General features: G+C 40.3%; 2 protein-coding genes across 2 annotated transcripts; both read left to right on the top strand.

The window, feature by feature from the left end:
• Positions 1-661: 661 nt before the first annotated feature.
• On the top strand, positions 662-934 carry LOC139083197 (small cysteine and glycine repeat-containing protein 9-like). The gene has a single exon (XM_070618160.1). It carries the CDS (start codon positions 662-664, stop codon positions 932-934), a length of 273 nt encoding a protein of 90 aa, XP_070474261.1.
• A 6,360-nt stretch (positions 935-7,294) lies between these two features.
• TM4SF20 (transmembrane 4 L six family member 20) lies at positions 7,295-20,053 on the top strand. Its single transcript, XM_008514178.2, has 4 exons — positions 7,295-7,518; positions 12,971-13,036; positions 16,682-16,833; positions 18,540-20,053. Exons 1-4 carry the CDS (start codon positions 7,336-7,338, stop codon positions 18,820-18,822), a joined length of 684 nt encoding a protein of 227 aa, XP_008512400.1. The 5' UTR covers positions 7,295-7,335; the 3' UTR covers positions 18,823-20,053.
• Positions 20,054-20,253: the final 200 nt, after the last annotated feature.

Raw genomic sequence — 20,253 nt, 5'->3', positions numbered from 1 at the left:
GTTGAGTATTTTTAGTTGTGAGTTCTTCTAGTTGTGGCATGTGGGATGCTGCCTCAGCATGGCCTGATGAGTGGTGCCAGGTCTGTGCCCAGGATCCAAACCAGCGAAACCCCGGGCTGCTGAAGTGGAGTGCGTGAACTTAACCAGTTGGCCACAGAGCCAGGCCCTGGAAATGTTAGTTTTGAGGCCTCTAATTGGTAAAGACATCAATCTCAGAAGGTATTTCTTTGTACCATCTCTTAAAGGATCAGTGAAGACCGTTGGATAAGAATGGAAAAGATTAGACATCAGAATTCTAATCATACTTACAATTTAGATGAAGACTTCAGAGTCAGACTTGCATTGGTTATGCAGAAAACAAAGGTTTCAGTAAAATAGACCCTCATGGTCCTGATGTAAACATGCCTTTAAAACAAATAAGTTCAGAACTAAAGTAAGCTATTCTATAAGGCCGAAAGTCCTGAAGGAAGTAAACCACAGGCACACTCCAGTTCCCCCAGGGAAACTGATCTAAATAACGACAGAGAACCAGTCATGTGCTTGAGTCAAGCCCAAGCCACAGATGATATTTAAGGGTCTCCTCCAGCAGAAGGCGGCACCAGACTGCCCTCACTTCCTGAGTCTCCCTCCTCACTTCACTTGAGTCCTCTCTACTGACACCATGGAGAGCTGTGGCTGTGGTGGTGGCTGCGGTGGTGGCTGCGGTGGTGGCTGTGGTGGCGGCTGTGGCAGCTGCACCACCTGCAGATGCTACCGGGTCGGCTGCTGCTCCGGCTGCTGCCCCTGCTGCTGTGGTTGCTGTGGGGGCTGCTGCAGTGTCCCTGTGGTCTGCTGCTGCCGCCACTCCTGTGGCTGTGGCTTGTGTGGCTTGTGTGGCTGTGGGAAGGGCTGTTGCCAGCAGAAGTGCAGTTGCAAGAAGCGATGCTACTATTAGGTGGGCAGCCCAGTCTCTCGGCAGGTGCGGCTGGGGGCCAGGCTCACTCCTGTGATTAAGTCCTTAGACATCCTGAACTCTCATCTCTTCTGGTTCGCCTAAATATCAAGCTTGTATTTTAATAGAAAGACACCTGAGTAGAAGTCAGAAGTCCTACATTCAAGTCCATGCTCTGTCAGAGCAGCCTGACCATGAGTAACTCACCTTAGCTTCCCTAAGTCTTACCGTCTTACTTACCCATCTATAAAATAATAAGGTCGAGCTAAGAATCTCTAAGGACCTTTAGAGCTTTAGCAGCATATGAATCCATTGAATTCTCAAAACTAAGTTCACAAGTTCTCTCCCTCACAGATTCTCTTATGTACCTTGGTTACAATGGGCGCTAGAATTTGTTTATATTTATATGTAAACAACCCTCAGTCTACTACGATCTATCGATCAAAATCCACTCTACAACAAAAACAGACCATGGTTTGCTCCTGAGGGTGCAAAAATTCACATTAATGAGCTCGGTGGAATGAAGTAATACTTTTTAATATATTTCATTCTTTTGAAATACTTTTCTCTTTGTGGAACTTCTGCACTTGTGTTCCTACTTATATTGGTTATATACTATACATTTCTTACAGTTTCTAGTATTCTCTAATTTTCCTAAATTTAATTTCTTAAGAAAACACTAGTAAAATACAGTATTTCACGGTCTTGGTTTTGATTTGGTTTTGATGTCGTTCTTGAATAGGGGTGGGAGTGATGGAGAAGATGTTTGGCAACATGTTGCAAACTTCAGGAAGGTTATTAGGTGAAACACAAAGGATACACTGCATTTATTGGCGTAATGCTAGCTAGTGTAACAAATGGACACAAAAATATACAATGACCTAACTCAATAGACATTTATTTCTTGTTGCTGTCAATCACCCTGAGCAGTTCTGGGTGGGCAGAGGAGGAAGGGGTTGGGGGAACTGTGCTCCACCCAGTCATTCAGGGATCAACACATGACTTCCAAGGTAGCTTGGTTGTCTCCACACTACAGGTGGAAAAGAAGAGAGTGGACAACTCCCACCACTTCTTAAGCTCCTTAGCTACAAAGTGACACAACTTACTTCCTCTCGCTCCCCTTTGGTTAGAAAAAGTGAGTCACATGATCTGACCTGGATGCGTGAGGAGCTGGGAAATGTAGTCCATGGCTAGGCAGACACTTCCCAACAACTCTCTACTACGAAAGATAAGTGTGAATGTTGATGGACAGATAGCTGTGTCTGCATATAAAGCCTGTGTTCTAATAAAACCCTCAACTGATTTGACTGGAGTGTGTTTAGAAGAGAACACCTGACAGAACATGGATGGGTGTTTAATACCCATTCATATCATATGAACTCCTCCTGGGGTAGTTATCCAGGGTAACTGGGGTATACTTGGTGCATGGTTGGAGTTACCTTAAGGTCACATGAAACTTTCATAGGGTGCAGCCTCAGGGATAGGACTTGAGAAGACTGAGCAGAAGACCATAGGAAGGGTGGTCCCTGGTGTCTGACTACAATCCTTACTTGGTGTGCAGGAGGCTGTGGGGCGAGCAATGGAGATGGGGAGAGGACAAAACAAGGTGCTCCGGCTTCGCCTTCTGTTTTCATCAATGGCACAAATACAATTTGGCTGGGACTCCATTCTCTCTCATACATTAATTCTCTCCATCCCTTGAAGAAACAAATTTTTCCAATACTCTTGAGGTGTTCTCATTTGAACTAAACAGGTAGTTTTGACTTGTTTTAAAAATATTACATGTCATTCTAGACATGTAAGTCTAAACATATAGACATTCTAGACATCCAGGACACGGAAGTCCAAACATAACTCAACTTATTTAAAATAGTACATGTAATGGTAATCCTAGAAACTCTAGAGAAAGTTTTCTCCGTATAATTTAAACAAGATCACTAGGGTGAATTGTCTTGCTCAATATCCATTCAATATCCTCCAAGTATACCTTTTTGTATGGTGGAGGCTGGAATGATTAAAAACTACATTTCCCAGAATACTTTGCATCTAGGATCCGCACACTGAACAATTCGATTGATCCTTGAGAGATATGGAAGACAGAAATGAGGTGGAGGCCATCTTCCTGCTACTTTTGTCTGGGGAGAGGGGTGTTGAGTTTTCTCCCCTGCAGTGATGTTCCTGGGTCCAGATATAAGTTTTACGGAAGTTAAGAAGCAGTTGCAGTGGCAGCAGAAGTCAAATTCAGTGTTCCAGGGCCAGTTCCTAGCCTTGAGGGTGCAGAAGAGCAGGGGCAGCACCAGTGACAATGGCTCGCTGGACTGTAGTTGTAGTGGTGCATGCTTGAACTCGACTATCCTAGAAGTGGTTTCTTGATTTCCCTGCCTTTCTGACTACTGCAGAGGCAGCGGCTCCCCTGGAGCCATTCAGCAGTCATGTCCAAGAAGTCATGTCCTGGAAGGGATTCCTGGAGGCCAGCCTAGAGCCTACCCCTCCAGCCCTCCCAACAATTTTGTACACATTATTTCCCAATTACATCTCTTCCTGCTTAACATAGCTAGAAGAGTTTTGGTTTTCTGCAACTGACACTAGTACAAGACACGGCCTTTTGACGAGCTTTTTGTGTTAGATTCTAGCCATCCTCCAAAGCTGAGAGGAATCCTAGTTCCCTGGCCATCTTCATAGGATCCTTCCTTTTTCTGAACTCCTTTTGCTGCTTTAGAGTGGCATGTGACAAGTTATTTGTATACTTTTCTATCCTCGGTTTTAGTAACTTTCAGTTTCAGTGTTATTGTTTACAAAAAAATAGAAAACCACTTAATGTAGTATTAAAGGGATAATTTGTTACAAGAATAGAGAAGCATCTCACAGAAAACCAAGACGGGACCTGCAGTCAGTCTCCATAGAGGAGAAATCAAGAAGTAGAAAGGCTTTGAGAAGCCAGGCAGCTCTCCTTTTTCTGCTTCCCCCTAAAGCCATGTAGTCTTTCACTTCTTTCTGCACATCTGTATCTTTCTCCTTGTTGTCATCCTTCTTTTTTCTAGACTGGTTTCTCTGTTTCTCCTGACATGTTCATGAATTTGTAGGATATGGCAGAGACTGCTAGTTGTCTACCCAGTGTACTCTGTCTCCTGTCCCCTCCCCTCAATTTTGATAGGGCACGAATCACTTGAAATAAATACTACATTATTCCCAGACTCCCTTGCAGCCAAATGTTGTCACATGGCTACATTCTAGCCAATGAAATGGCTCTCTGAAAGGAAGAAGGTGAGCCTTTTTCTTCTTTTATCCTTTTGAGTGAAGAGCAGATGTGGTGGTTGGAGCTATGGCCACCATATTTTGATCATGAGAATAAAGAGATCAGAGATTGTGGATGCATGAGTTGGAAAGATCCTTGAGGAAGTGGAGCTACCATTCAGGCTCTTGAGTACCTATCTTCAGACTTCTTTTACGTGAAGAACTAAATTTCTATCTTATTTAAGCCGCTGTTATTTTGAATTGCTTTTTACATGCAACTAAACCCTAATCCTAACTGATACACAGGTCCTCCCGTTTCATGCATAACAGAAAATAACTAGTGTCTCTTTTCAATTATAAGCTCCCGGGATAGACTGGAAGAGCTTAGCTTCTGTATCTAGCTGTCTTCCAATTAACAACGGCCAAGGGAACAAAGGTCCATAATATAAATAAGATACGGGAAGTTTACTCATGTAAACTGTAGGGGTTGTTTTTATAGAAAGAGGCATATAAGTTGGGAAGATATTTCAAAAGTTGTCTACCATACTCCTTCTCTTCAGTTATAAGCTAATTCCTTTTTCAGCTTTATTCTTAAATGTCTTCCTCTTTGTAAATTACTGACTATATTTCTATATTTTTACATAATTCTTCAGATACTTACTTTTAGCCATAGTTTAAGGAGTACCAAACCCGAGTGGAAATAAGTTTTGTTATGGCCACTAGCAAAGCATGCTACTTACTTAGTTTTAGTCTTCCAGCAAAGAGTCTAGAAATCAGACTCTTGATTCTCAGAGTCAGGTAGAGTCCCACAGTTCAAGTCCCTATAAATAAACCAATACCTCATCAGTTCTTTAATTCAACACCTTATAATGGGAAAGGATTTGAAATTGCAGAATGCACATTCTAAAATAAGTAACTGCCTCTTCCCATGCAGTCAACTCAGTAATATTATATAATTTATTTATACAACAATTACATAATCATATAATTTGTATAATTCAGTGGGAGGGTGATTTTTAATTGTTAATTTTTGTAAAATAATTATGTAATTGTTCTAGAAACATCAACCATGCAGTATACAAATCATAAATGGAAGTATCTCTCTTTGTCAACCCCATGGTAGTGTCGTGTTCTGTAGTGGTGTTCTTTCAGTCATCTTCACTGGTTTTTTTGATTGTTTGTTGTTTTTTCTTTTTTTGCTGAGGAAGATTAGCCCGGAGCTAATATCTGTTGCCAGTCTTCCTCCTTTTTTGCTTGAGGAAGGTTAGCCCTGAGCTAACATCTGTGCCTATCTTCCTCTATTTTATATGTGGGATGCTGCCACGGCATGGCTGATGAGTTGACTAGGTCTGTGCCTGGGATCCGAACCCACTGGGCCACTGAAGCAGAGAGCACCAAACTTAACCACTAGGCCACAGGCCGGCCCCATCGTCTTCAGTGTTTTGTATGTTATGGGAATGGGTGGGGTATTTTTAATTTATTTGGTACCAAGAATCATTTTCTGCTTGGACTCTAACCAGGAAGTAATGTTTCAGTGCCTATTACTAGACACGCCCAGTGTGACACACTCAAAATGCCCTCCTGCTTCTGAAGGTCAGGGTGCTACTCTCTAAGCCCATGATGCTCGAGCTTATGGACTCCATTGACTTTACTTCTGCATCCCTTTATTCATCATTCCCAACAGCATTTGCCGAATCCGTGCTCTGGGCTGGGACGGGGATTACACAGAAGTAGAAGGCACGCATGGTTGGTATGAGAACTGCCTAAAGTTTGATTCTCTTCTGGACACACACTGGTTTGTATTTCATCACCCACTTGAACTCAAGCCTTACAGATTGACTCATTTGGCCCATAAAATATGAACAGAAGTGAGATGGATCTCTTCTGGATGGAAATGTTAAGACTCAGCATGTAGCTCACCACATCTTTTTACTCTGCCTCTGCAATTGTGGAAGCTGAGATAGAAAAGGTTGGTGCCTCTGTTGGTCTGGGTCTCTCAGTAACTACCATGAGCACAGCCCCTTAGTCATTCATGATGGGCAATTAGCATAAGTGAGAACTTTTGTATTTTAAAGCAGATAGGGTATCCCAACCAATAGAACCTTTTATAGGGTAACCCAACTGATAGAACCTTTTCTTGAGGACCTCACAAACTCTTCACAAGTAGGGAGACAATATGGAACCACAGACCAGAAATGATACTGTACGAAACCAAGTAAGTGCTCAAAGTTCGAGGAAAATAAGATGTGATAATCTCTCCTCTAGTCTCTCCTATTCCTGTATTTCATTCCGGTTTCCATAGCTGAACACTTTCAGTCTCGTAGCATTAACCAAACCTCCCAAAGTCTCAGGTGGGCTACCTCTAAATGGAGTAGTCTACAAGACTGGAATAATATGACATTAAAATTTTTTTTTAAAATTTTGTGGGGCCAGCCCCAGTGGCCTAGTGGTTAAGTTCAGCATGCTCCGCTTTGGCAGCCTGGGCTCAGTTCCTGGGCATGGACGTAGCTCCACCACTTGTCTATCAGTGGCCATGCTGTGGCGGCGGCTCACATACAAAAAGAGGAAGATTGGCAACAGATGCTAGCTCAGGTGAATCTTAAAAAAAAAAAATTTGTGTATGTGAGCATGCACCCCAAAACTGAACCCTAACATTTTGGCTAATCAAGAACATTTGCAGCAGAGGAAATATTTTTCTCCCAATTTCATATACATTCATTTTCTTGATGAACAATTTCAAAATAAGGAACTTGTGTAGCTGGTAATAATATCAATACAACAGGAAAAAACAGTTTATATTAACTGGATATTCTCGTTTTTACTTTTTATAAGGCATACAGTAAAATATATTAGAAGAGCATATCTTAAACCTGTCCTTTTTTTTCTTTTAGTTTTCAAGTTTTCATCTGTCTATTTTCATGCATAAATTTATCTAATAGAAGCTATAGATTTTTTCCACCTTCCTTCCCCCACCCTATCGTAATGTAAAATTATCCTCCCTTCCCATAATAGTTATAATAATGCCCTGCCCTATTGGACTCTGATCTTCTTTTAGCAATTCATTTTTCATTAAGTGCTAAACTTTAACTAGAAGACTGAGGATAAAAGGCAAGACAGTGCCACACAAACAGTCGCTTTGACAGGTTTACTGACTGAATCAGGAAGTGACCATGACCTGCTGTGAAGGATGGACATCCTGCAATGGATTCAGCCTGCTGGTTCTACTTGTGTTGGGGGTAATTCTCAACGCCATACCGCTAATTGTCAGCTTAGTTGATGCAGACCAAGTTTTTCAAAACCCCATCTCTTGCTTTGAGTGGTGGTTCCCAGGAATTATTGGAGCAGGTGTGATGGTGAGTAATATTTATTTGACTTGATTTAGAGAAAGGCCTGCCTGTTTTACCAAACTCCTGAAGACCACATTTCAGCCTTGCAGTGAGCTATGTCTCGGCTAAGATAAGTGAGGAGCAGTGGTATGTGGACTATAATGGTTATCAGTGAAGAGTGACAATTTAAATAAACTATGTGGTATAGGCTAGGGAGCTGGGCAAAAAAGTAAATAAATAAATTGATAAGAGTTGGTTGGGTTATTATGGATCACATTTCTTCATATTAGGGCTGCTCTTCCAAGCTTTATAGTTAGCATTAGGGACCTTCTAACTTCATTCCCTCAACTTTCCTTCGCCACTATCAGTCTCTAAGTATTTACAGGGCATAGAGTAGGAGCAGGAAGTGCTCCGCAGGAATGGGAAGAAATATTCCCATGCACGATGAATATCCTGGATGATAATTGTGAGGGACAAATATGGCACTGCCTGCACCGAAGAACGTTGGCCTAAGAGATTTGGGACTTAAACCCTGGCTCTCTGACTTCAGGGACTTTCAGACTTAGATCTTACATACAGCCCAGAACATCACTGTGCTTATTTAATGCTAAGTTTGATCATTATTAATCGGTCTACCTTTGTTGAAGTCTGCCATAGAGCACTGAGTACAGAACTCCCCAAGGTACCTGATCATGAATCACCTGAGGCGCGTGTAATAGATGTAGATTTACAGACCTTCTCCTGGGGATTCTGATGGAGTAGGCCTGGGGAAGACCACTTGTGTAGAGGAATAAATAATGTTTTCAGACTTGGCACAATAGCTCAGCTCCAGTTCTGTCTCCAATATGTTACTGTGAGCAAGTCATTTATTCTGTGATTTTGTTTTCATATTCATAAACTGGGGATGTAGATATTGAACTTGGAACACTCAGCATTCAAGAGGCTTGTTTTTCTTTGCTTACCTCTTGGGTGCTACCTAAGGGGGTCTGATTAATGCTGAGAAATGAGTTTTTGTTTGGATGTGTGTTTCAATGAGTTACTGCTGCTGGTCCTATCCCAGACTTATAGGAAAACACTCTTGAGTCATTATATATTAAACTTTAGATAAAAATTTGTCCTTTGGCTGGTACACTGGACTTGAGGCCACTCTGGCATCAAAAAGTCATTCTAGGAAGCATTCCCCAAAAGTCGATGGTTTCTTTTCCTTTGACATCATGAGCAATCTCTTCACCCTGCGTTAGGTAGAAAGAGCCACTTAGAGAAAAAGCTTTTGGAAGGCTTTAGGCTATTTCTTCAAATCACCATGAAAGTTCCCTCAGGCTGAGAGAAACCACAGAGCTCAACAGAGTGATGCCACTGCAAATGCATGTGTCTGTTTTCTGCCCTTCTAGAGGCTTCTCTCTACTTGAATAGCTTAAGCTTCCTTTGCATCTGCTTAGACCAGAAGGCAGGAGCAGCTGTCGGATTCTAACCAATAATGGCAATTTCCATGGAGCTTCTAAAAGTTCCTATGCTAAAACAATCCTCTTAGAATAACTCCTGTGGCTTTAGCCACAAATTGGCTCTACTACAAACTCCATCACAATTAAACAAAAAATGTCTTGCTAGCATGAAAGGAGGCTGAGGTGATGATGGCCCAATACATTCCATGTGTTGTTCTTTTGGGAGGCGGGGGAAGGAGAGAGGGGAAGACAGAGAAAGACACAGAGAGACACCGTGCGAAGTGCTAACTGGCTTCATACTTTACACTGTTATCTCATTTAACCTCTATAATAATCTGGCTGAGCAGGTTATTATCATTTTAACAGACCAGCAAACAGAACGTTAGGAATGTTAACAAAGTCACACAGTAGATGTGAAAGTCAATTCAAGATTTATCTGATTGCAAAGCTCTGTTTTCCACCAATATTAGCACCATAATCCTCAACATCTGTCTCAGGCTGATAGAGAGGAAAGATATAATCCGTAACTGAATCCATAAACTTTAGTGACCAGGAAGCTGAAACACAGAAAGCTTACATAAATCTGTGAAAGTTTCAGAGGATCTGGACTTCCTTGTCCCATGACTAAATTTACTTTTTATCACTCTCAATAAATATTAACAAAGGGTATCACACCAGGCCATCTCTGTTACTCAGTATTGTAGAATGTCATCAAAGAAGCAAACAACTCTTTGAAAAATTCAATAGGCAGTTCATGCATTGGGCCCCAGACTCCACTCTAGGCTCACAAGCAAACAGGTACGTGATGGAAGGGCTCAGAACACAGGTGTATTTTCATGGTCCTTGGCTATGCAGAGAATGTGGAAGAAGATCTTTTTCAAAGGGAATCATGTCCTTTATAACATCTGTCAAAATACTGACTAATTCAAAAGACTGAACTCTCAATGTACTTGTAAATACATAGAAATATTAATAAAAAAGAAGAAATCACTGCCTGTGATAAGCACTTTTGTCATAGTTCTTGAAATCTGTCCAAAATTGCTGTAGCATTTTAAATTAGTATTGCTTCCAAAACAGGAGATTTTGCAGGAAGTAGCTGATAGTAAAAACTGTGGAATTCACTTCAGAAAATAATTCATTTTATGGTTTTATGACTTACCCAAAACAGAGGGGAAGCTTTTTGTCTTTGGAAACCATGACTAAAAGTCTTACGTAATTAATTATCCTCAACTGTTATCTGCTAAATGGATAAATCAATACACGTTCCCTTTCCAAGTACTAAAAAAGAGACTTGAAACGTTTGCTCTTAAAAATATTAAGGCCATTTTATTTTATATGAGATTAATTGTAAGCCTGATCTTAACCATGCTTACTCATTGAGTTCACTTACTACATAATGGTAATTCATCAGTTATTATAGTCTGAACAGAGAACAAATTGCTGAATGTTAAACAAATTAGAAGGTATTTTGTGTAACAAGCATTTGCAAAATGTAGTTTTCATATTCACGATGAGCTATGGCTTTGTGTGTTTCTCTCATGTTCAAGTACTTAGAGGACGCCCAAAAGTTTAAATTCTATCAGGGTTTTAAGGGCTTAAAGCTCCTCTGTATACACTTCATTTGTAAAATCATATACCTTATTTCTAAGACTGAATAAAGGATGGGTTTCCGTAAGGAAAAATGAACACTACTACTTCTTTTCTTTATAAAAACAAATGACTATCAAGACTTAATTTCACAAAAACTCACTCATTCAAATATGCTTAAGAATTGAAGCGAAAGAGTATTCTCATAATGACTCATTTTTGACAGCTTATCTGGAAGATTTAGAATTCAGTCACACCCACAGACTTTCACATTTTAATATAAACAGCCCCTCTAATTTCCAGACTTCTGAATGGGCAAAATGGCTGAAACACAGTGAGTTATCGTTACTCATAATGGCCACAAAGATGTGTTTACATGCCATGAAGTCAGCTGGGTGGGGATTCATATACTAAAGTTACTGTTACTTTATAAAATCCCTTTGCAAGGGAAGGGATCTATGAAGGTAAATATTCAGCATCTCTGAAATAAATTAGTCCTCAAATTAGTTAGCAGAGTTTAATTTACATCAATAAGGAAATGGAATGATCAATCCATTTAAGTTATAATTTAATGTTGCTCCAACTTTCTTTTAATAGAGTCCTTAATTTTCTAAATCAGGGGTTGGCAATTTTTTTCTGTAAAGGGTGACACAATGAATATTTCAGGCATTGCGAACCAGACAGTCTCTGTCACAACTATTCAAATCCACCGTTGGTTTGTGTAAGCAGCCACAGACAATTTGTAAGTGAATGGGCATGGCTGTGTTCTAATAAAACTTTATTTATAGAAAAGAGGTGGGTAGGTCATAGTTTGCCAGTTCCTGCTCTACATGATTTGTTCCTTAAGCTCTGAAGTCAGTATAGCTTATAAGCACCACAAAAGAAGTTTAATCTATAAATGCTGACACTTACTTGGGGGCTAAAATTTCTTTGCCCTCTGATTCCAGGCTCTCAGCTATGCCCCAGAGTGGCTGGGCTGCCATACATATGTGCGACCTCTGAATTATAAGGGTATTGGTGTTCAAGGCAATATGTCAGCAAAGCCTGATAAAAATACAAAGCGTTCTCCACAAGTGACATGGAGTCAGCACGTAGTCAGAGTGGGGTGAAGTCTGTCAGGAAAGCTGCCTCGTAAGGCGTAAATCTTAGAACTGTTCTGAAAGAACAAAGGTAGACATGGTCTTGGAAGAAGGAAGCAGGGAAGGAGCAGTTAGAAGGAGGACAATGAGATGAGTAACAGTGGTGGTTGTGGGGAGGATGACAATGAAGAAACTCCATACAGGAAGGGAGGAGAATTATAAAAATTGGCCATTGTGGAAGAGTGGTTAAGAGTCTGGACTCTGGGACCCAAATGCCTGGCTTTAAATCCCAATTCTTCCACTTTCTTAGGTGAGTTACTCTAACTTTCTGTGCCTCAATTTTCTGCCCCAGCAAAATGGGGATAACAAGAACACCTACCCCACAGAAGTGTTATGAGGCTGGCATGAACTAAAACATGTATGTGCACTATAACAGCGCCTGGCCCATAGTTAGAGCTCAAGAAAATGTTAGAAAACAAGAGCAGAAGGAAAGAGAGAACTACTCAAGGGCAGCTGTGCTGAGATGGCAAGAAAACCTTCTAGCTAATATTTCTTAAGTGGGAGGAAGTAATTCACAATCCACTCTTCAATGAAACTTCTCCCAGTAAGAATTTCTAGTCATAGCTGCTGACTAGATATTACTAAAAATTTAAACCTAAGCTCTGAGAATGTGGCATCCTTTCTTACAGCTTTACTCAGCAATATGTATTTCCGTTGACATAGAATACAGTAAATACAAGATTTCTGCATATCAATGTAAAGTAAGATCATCATGTATCATGGAGGTAGGAGCAGAAAGGAGAATGTGGAGAATTTGGGTCCTAGCGAGGTGGTGGTGACCCTGGGAGTGAGGACAGTTAGGGAAGTGGGAGAGGGTGGTGACAGAATTCCTAGTTCCCAACTGCCAGACAAACAAAATCATAAATTTCCTTTCTGGATGCTTGCCAGATTAATTCATACAACTTTTGGGAAATTGGACAAGTGGCTTCAGATTATAGTAACTGAAAAAAAAAGGGAATTTTGGATTATGTAACCAATTCTTTCAGAACCATTCCTTCCAAAATAATAAATAATTCATTCTAATCTATTTAAAATCCAAATCTCTCTAAAGATGATTCAGAGTAAAGTAAGAATGTAGATGGAAGAGTTTGAAACTGCTATCCTGAAATCCACCATCCCTCTCCCTTCTTTAATCTTTGTGGTCAAGACGGGGATCACAAAGCTCACAAGATCAAGGACATTGCCAAATATCCTTTCTGTTCTCTTGAGCTGTGACTTCCCACAACTGGTGGGAAATGGAGGGTGGAGATGACTGCTTTTTCATCTGATAGAAGTAATAATATTCCTCTTTCCTGTTGATGTAATTTCCAGGTCATCCCAGCAACATCAATGTCCTTGGCAGCAAGAAAAAGAGCATGCTGCAACAGTAAAGTTGGGGTGAGTGTGGTGCGATCGGGCTGGGAGCAGAAGCTCACGAGCAGTTACAGACATCTAAGCAGAGCCGCCGAGGCAGCAGCATCTACCGCATCGTATGTGCTAGCAGCAGGCACACATCTCAGAAACATGCTGTTTGGAACGATTATATGATATGGAAAGTGTGAAGCTGTTTTTTCTTCCATAAAGATTTAGCTTTGGAGCCACCCTAGGGAGCCTTCCGCAATCTTCAGTTCCACCAGTCTAAAGGTTTTTCAAAGAAAGGCGATTTAGAAGTCACACTCAGAGCTGTGATCAATTTCATAATACTCAAATACTTATTACTTTTGTGGTGTGTATAAAATACTTAGAGAAACGTATCCTCTGTTCTCCCATGCATATGAAAGATTGATTTGCTGGGATTGGAATGATAATTGTCCTTATCTAATTAAACAAAGAGACAACAGTTATTTTTCCAAACATTTAGCATGTGCCTACTATGTATAAAATTGTAACTAAGTTAAAAGTAAATTAATATTTATTAACTTTCTGTCACTATGCACAGAACACTTTCAAATACGCTATCTTATTTAATTCTCTCAAAGCCCCTAAGTGGGAAATATTATGATCTCTGTTTTATTGACCAAGAAACTGATCCTCAGAGAAAGCAAATAACCTGCCAGTAGCACAGCTAGTAGGTAGACTTTCATCCAAATCCATCAGACTCCAAAATTCACCATCTTTACACTGTTTCTGCCATGAGCATTGTTATGAAGTAACACTGAGGGCCCTCCTAATTCTCTAAGGAAGGGGTGGATTGATAAACAAGCAGGCACAGTAAACATTCTTGGCTGAGTGTGAGGCCTTAAAGAGATGGTTCCCAGCCTGATGGGAACATCAGAACTAGCTGGGAAGATCTTAAAAATACCAAAGCCTGGTGGCCCCCACAGATTCTCATGAGGATTTTTCAAAAGCACCATAGGTGACTCTAACGTGCTCCAAAGGGTGAGAATCACTGTTTAAAAGGGTACACATTTATATCCATACTACATACTTATATTCGTAACAGAAAATATATTTTTAAAAATTACCTTTTTCTGACATTTGACATTTATCTAGGATTATAATTACTCTGCTATGTATTTATGGTCTTTCTTTGTTCCTGATACACTGCACTTATTCAATAGATATTAGTTTTCAGTTTTCCCTGTCACTGTTCTTTTTAAACTATAATAATTTGGAGTTTGACTTCACATTACCTCTATACTGTACTCACAATATTCTTTTTTTTTTAAAGATGTGCTCTTTATTTTTATTTATTTATTTTTTGAGGAAGATTAGCCCTGAGGTAACTGCTGCCAATCCTCCTCTTTTTTTTTTTTTGCTGAGGAACACTGGCCCTGAGCTAACATTCGTGCCCATCTTCCTCTTTATGTGGGACACCTACCACAGCATAGCTTGCCATGCGGTGCCATGTCTGCACCTGGGATCCAAACTGGCAAACCCTGGGCCGCTGAAGCAGAATGTGCAAACTTAACTGCTGTGCCACCAGGCCGGTCCCACAACATTCTTGAGAAAGACATCCTGGGATATGTCTGAATCCCTAAACTCAAAAATATCAGAACCCTCACACTGATTTTTCTCCCAAATCATATTTCCATTAAGAATCTGTTCTTTCCTGCACGTGTCCTTTCAAGACAAATTAGTCACCTTTTCAGTGATTAGGTTTTCTCTCTTCTTTGAGGACACAGTGAGTTGAGAATAACGAAGCCACTGTTTCACGCAGGTTTTGGGCTTAACTCACCAGAAGGTTTTGCTCCCCCATTCTAACCTTGGAAAGACTTGGAATTTCTGCTTCAGCAACATTACAGATTATTACACGCCGAGGAGCTGCAGGGGCTCTGGGAGGGCCTGGGGGGCCCTGGACAACACTGCTCATGCTCATAATAATAGTGGTGATGACTCCCTAATTACAATCGCCAGTTACGTTGATTAGATGCAATCAAGAGTTCTTAGCCACTTTCTCACTTGGCGGTAGTCATGTGAGGACTGGTGTTTAAGTCACACCTCCTGTCTTTGAAACCTAGATAAGACCAAAGCAGCACAAAAGTGACAAAGGCCAGATCTTGGGAGGGATGGGGGTGGTCACCAAGGCTTGTACCCTATTTTAACTGTTCCTTGCTCCTTCCCTTTTTCCAGTTCTTGATTTTGTTTCTGAATACTTTGGTTTTGCTGAGTCATTTAAATGAAGCCCCACTCTAAGGGAAAATGCCGATCCCTGGAACTACTTTCCAAAGCCAGGTCCCTCCGTAGTGATGAGAAGTCAGAAATAACAGATGACCAACATATAAAGAGCGGCACTTCTTGATGGGCAAATTTAACTAACTTGCACAGGCCACAGTAGTGTGGAAGAATCTGGACCTGAATTAGGCTCCAAACCCACGATTCTGCGCTCTCAGCTGGAAGAAGTACACTGTAGTGATTAAACCCTGAGCACTAGTGTTTAACAGCCGTGAGACCCTGATGAGTTTGTCAACCTCCGTGAACCGCAGTTTTCTCATCCATAAAATGAGAATAGTAACAATAGCTATCTTTTGGGGTTATTGAAAGGATTGTAAAGTCCAAGGTCCCTCAACACACACTGTAGAGGCAGCCACTGAGCCTGCCTACTCATCAAAGGTAGATCTGAAGAGCACAATACGCAAACCCTCTGGGAACTGCAGTGTTGTCCCATTGTTCTAGAAAATTATCCCTTCACTTTATTTCTGCAGATTTTAAAATAGTCATAACTGTCACTGACTAACGACTTCACTGAAACAACAGAGCTACTTTCTGGAAAGCACACACATACATCAACTTTCATTCCGGCCATAAGATTCCCTGTTGCCAAATTTCATGGTTTTCCTGCCTTCTGCGACTCTGAGTCATGAAAGGAAAGATGCTTAGATGCCCACAATCTTTGCCCTCTAACACAGTGGTTCTCAACCAAAAGTGATCTTGCATCCCTTGCCCCCAAGGGGACAGTTGGCAATGTCTGGAAATATTTCTGGTTGCTACAACTGGGCAAGTGTGTCCGAGTGCTACTGGCATCTAGTGGGTAAAGCCTAGGGATGCTGCTAAACATCCTACAACACACAAGAAAGGCCCCAACAGCTACATGCCCACATGCCAGTAGTGCCATGGTTGAGAAAGTCTGTTCTAACACTACATTGTTGATTGATCACCGCAGGATGCTGACTACTGGCCACTTACAACATCAGGGCCAAATCCAGATTAAAGATTTGGGAGTCAAGAGACCAGACATCAAAACGTGGGTGGTTAAGATCTAGTCAAGGGTCTATGAAGTAGGAAGTACAAGGGATAGGGAGGAGGAAGCAAATCTCAGTGGTCAGTTGAGATAGACAAGGCTTGGAGATACAAAAGTTCAGAATTTTCAGAAACAGTGGCAAGACTAACAATCTTTTAGTGAGTCTAATCAAATGGCAGAGACTTTGTCCTCTGCCTTCTTTTATAACTCATACTTAGTCAAACTGTGAGCTTAAGATTTAGGACTATAGGGTGACCAGAGGATGGCAGCGGTTGATTGAAAAGACTGCATATGCTGCTGAAACTTGAAACAGACCAAGAGTATGTCATAACATGTGCAAATGTGCCTACTTTATTTTTCAGATGTTTCTTTCCTCGCTTTTGAATATAATCACAGTCATTGGTGCTGTGTATTGCATGTTGGTATCTATCCAGGCTCTCGCAGAAGGTCCTCTCATCTGTAACTCTCAAGGCAACAGTACTTCCAGTTGTGAATTTTCATTTAAAAACTTAAGGTGAGTAATCTGCCCTTCACTGACTGTCTGACATAGCTGCAGCTAGTTAGATTAGAAGTGTGTTGACACAGTGCCATGTTTTTCTTTGATGAAATTACTGGGTCAAACAGATTCTTAGGGATTCAGCACAGTAATCCCAACTGACACCATCTCATGGAAATGGAGGAACCACTGCATTAGAATGCTTTGGGTACAGTCTTGTCTAAAAGGAGTACTTGACTCAGATGGCTTATCCTCGTCTTTTAAAAATCTATGGGTGCACATACGTATGTATACAAAAAGTGTCTGGAAATATACACCAGAAACTTAACTTTCCTCCTTGGAGATGGTAATGACGGATGCCCTGGAGGAGTGAAGGGAGCATTGATGTTTTACACTTCCAAACTAGTTAAAATTTCTAAGCCCCAAGCATATATTACCTTTATAATTTTAAAAACTGAATGAAAACCAACAAATAAAATCTAGAGCCTAATCTATAAGCCCTAAAAGAAAAAAAGCAGCTCCTGGATTCATGCAGACATACTATAAATATACTGTAGGAATGGGAATGAATCAACAGTTTGAGTCAGGTAGTAACAAATAATACTGGAGTTACATGTAAATGGTTCATTTCAGTCTTGTAAGATGGTTCTGTGCCTGAATCTAGGCACAATTTGTAAAAGTGGAAGAAAAGAACCACCCAATTCATTAGTTATCAGTATGCTGCTCAGTTTGGAAAATAACCAGAATTTGCTTTTGTAGTTACATGAAAACCTTTTTCCCTCCTTTTCCCTTATCTTGTTACACGAAAAAAGAAAACGCTTTAAAATGTGCATACTGCAGCTGTGAACCAAACTCCAGATAAGTTCTCTATACTGATAGATCTTAAGTATAACATTAGAGATTTCAGCCACAGATGCAATGCACATTCAGTCCTCAGCAGATGACAACTCACCATGCACCAGGCACCAGGCTAAGCTCTGGAGATGACAGCACGCAAAGGATTCCCACTCTAGCTGGGGAGACAGACAGTGACAGAGTAAACGGTCACAAAAGAGTGATCCTATGCTTGCTGCAAACTGCAAACGCATACTCACATTCCACCTGCTGAAACACTGGTCTTCCCAGGTCGAACGCCAGCTGTTGGCATCCAGAAATGCAAACTCTCTCAGAACACTTAGTCTTAGTCTGTCATAAACCAAAGAAAAAGCATCTCGGGATAGACATGTTAGGGCTAAAAGTTTCTCATTTTTGACACCTTGCTACAATGGGCACAAATCACTTGAATAGACATACCTCTCTTTCGTGAGTAAAAATTGTACATCTGGTTTAAGTGCAGATGCAACACTTCAGTTTGGCACTAAGAGCTCCTTGAAAGTCCCCGCTCCTTTATTCTCTTGTACCTTTAGCAAGTAGAAGTTGAACCACATGAAACTGTTGATATTCAACCATTTCTGACAAAGAAAATCTCATATAGTTCAACCTAAGAGTAGGTACTATGGAAATGCTTGAATGATGGGCTACATACGACTGAAAGTTTTATAGCTATCGACTACATGGACACACGCTCAGAAACCCTGATCTTAGCCATAGCTTCTGGGCACAATATTTCAAAAGTCCTTTCTGTTTTACTAGACTTGTCCTTTTCTGGGCACAATGCCACATTCTTTTGATGGTCAGTGATATTCCTGAGTATCTTATTTTTATCATTTCCTTCAATTTTCCAGGGACATTCATCTAGAATCCTTCAATGTGCGGTGGTTCTTCAATGAATCTTGCGTAACTTCTACTGGTTTCGCTAATCCCACCAACAACGACATCATGGCCAGCAACTGGGGGAAAAACAGCTTGAATTCTACAGAAAACAAATACAGGATTATCCATTTCTCAGTATTTTTAGGTCTCCTGCTTGTGGGGATTCTTGAGCTCCTGTTTGGACTCAGTCAGATAGTCATCGGTTTCCTCGGCTGTCTGTGTGGAGTCTCCAAGCGAAGAAGTCGAATCGTGTAATTTAGTGGCAATAAAACAGAACTATTAGCAGTTTGAATCATTTGAGAATTACATTTAAAAGACATTCTTTTAGACGTCTGAAGTTCAATAGTGGAATATTATCGAGACAGCTGCATGAGTCATTTTAGTCCAAAAGATTGTTTTTAAAGTCACCTCTGAGGTGATTAAAAAAAAAAAAATCAAACTGTTACATAGAAAGCATGTTGGTAAATGCATAACGCTTCCATATGGAAAGGAAAAATCAACAGTAGTTAACTTTCGGGACAAGTAGAGAGGAACTTTCAATTTGTTTTGTATTTTTCTGCAGAATTTTCTAACTCTATAGTCTTGTGTGGAAAGAGGAAGGGCAGTGGGGGGGGGGGGGGGAAGAAAAAGGGAGACAGGAGGGAGAAAAAGAAGGAACAGAAGTTATCCTGGAAGTGAAAGTGTGGGACTTTTGTATTGTATTTCTTTATACTTCTTTTTTTTCTTTTTAAGATTTTATTTTTCCCTTTTCTCCCGAAGCCCCCCAGTACATAGTCACGTATTTTTAGTTGTAGGTCCTTCTAGTTGTGGCATGTTGGATGCCGCCTCAGCATGGCTTGATGAGCTGTGTCATGTCTGCGCCCAGGACTCAAACAGGTAAAACCCTGGGCCACTGAAGCAGAGTGTGCAAACTTAACCACTCAGCCACGGGGCCGGCCCCTCTTTATACTTTTAAAAAAAGAATAAATATATAACTTGAATAAAATAAAGTTTTAGACAATTTCCAGCTTATAGGAAATCCAGGGAAAGAGGACATACCAGACAAATTCAAAAGGTGGGACAATAAATAGACAATAGCCCCATTTTCAACAAGAAAATGTACAGAAAAAACAAAAGGTGGGATGGGTTGAGGGAACTATTCCAGATTAAGAGAACAAAGAGACGTGATTCAACTAAATGTATTATATGGACCTTACTGGGATAATTGGGGAACCTGTACATAGGTTGGTTTAGGCAATATTGAGGATTTATTGTTAACTTTTTATGTTTCATAATGGTTTTATGGTTATACAGGAAAATATCCTTATTTTTTAGAAAAGCATATTTATATGTTTGGGAGAAAATGCCATGTTTTTAAAATACTTCAGCCAAAAAGTGAAGCAATGGAAAAATGTTGTTATATTCAGGTAATTCATTATATCTTCTCTTTTCCCATGTTTAAATTTTTCGCAATAATTAAAAAACAATAAATACCTAAAAAAAAAAATCAATCTTTCAAAAGCTGGTTTCTACATATGCCAATCTTTAAAAGACAGGGTAACAAAACGGTCAATTTACCATATTAAAATGTTATAAAACAGACAAAACTAAAAATCTACCATTTTCTGAATGTGATCATTCTTGCATTTTATTTCAATTATTTATGTTCTCTGAGCTTAATGTTCTAGAAATGATTTACAATACCCA

Source organism: Equus przewalskii, chromosome 5, assembly GCF_037783145.1.
Source record: "Equus przewalskii isolate Varuska chromosome 5, EquPr2, whole genome shotgun sequence".
Lineage (NCBI taxonomy): Eukaryota > Metazoa > Chordata > Mammalia > Perissodactyla > Equidae > Equus > Equus przewalskii.
The sequence above is the reverse complement of the archived record's forward strand: the minus strand, read 5'-3'. Positions and strand labels throughout refer to the sequence as shown.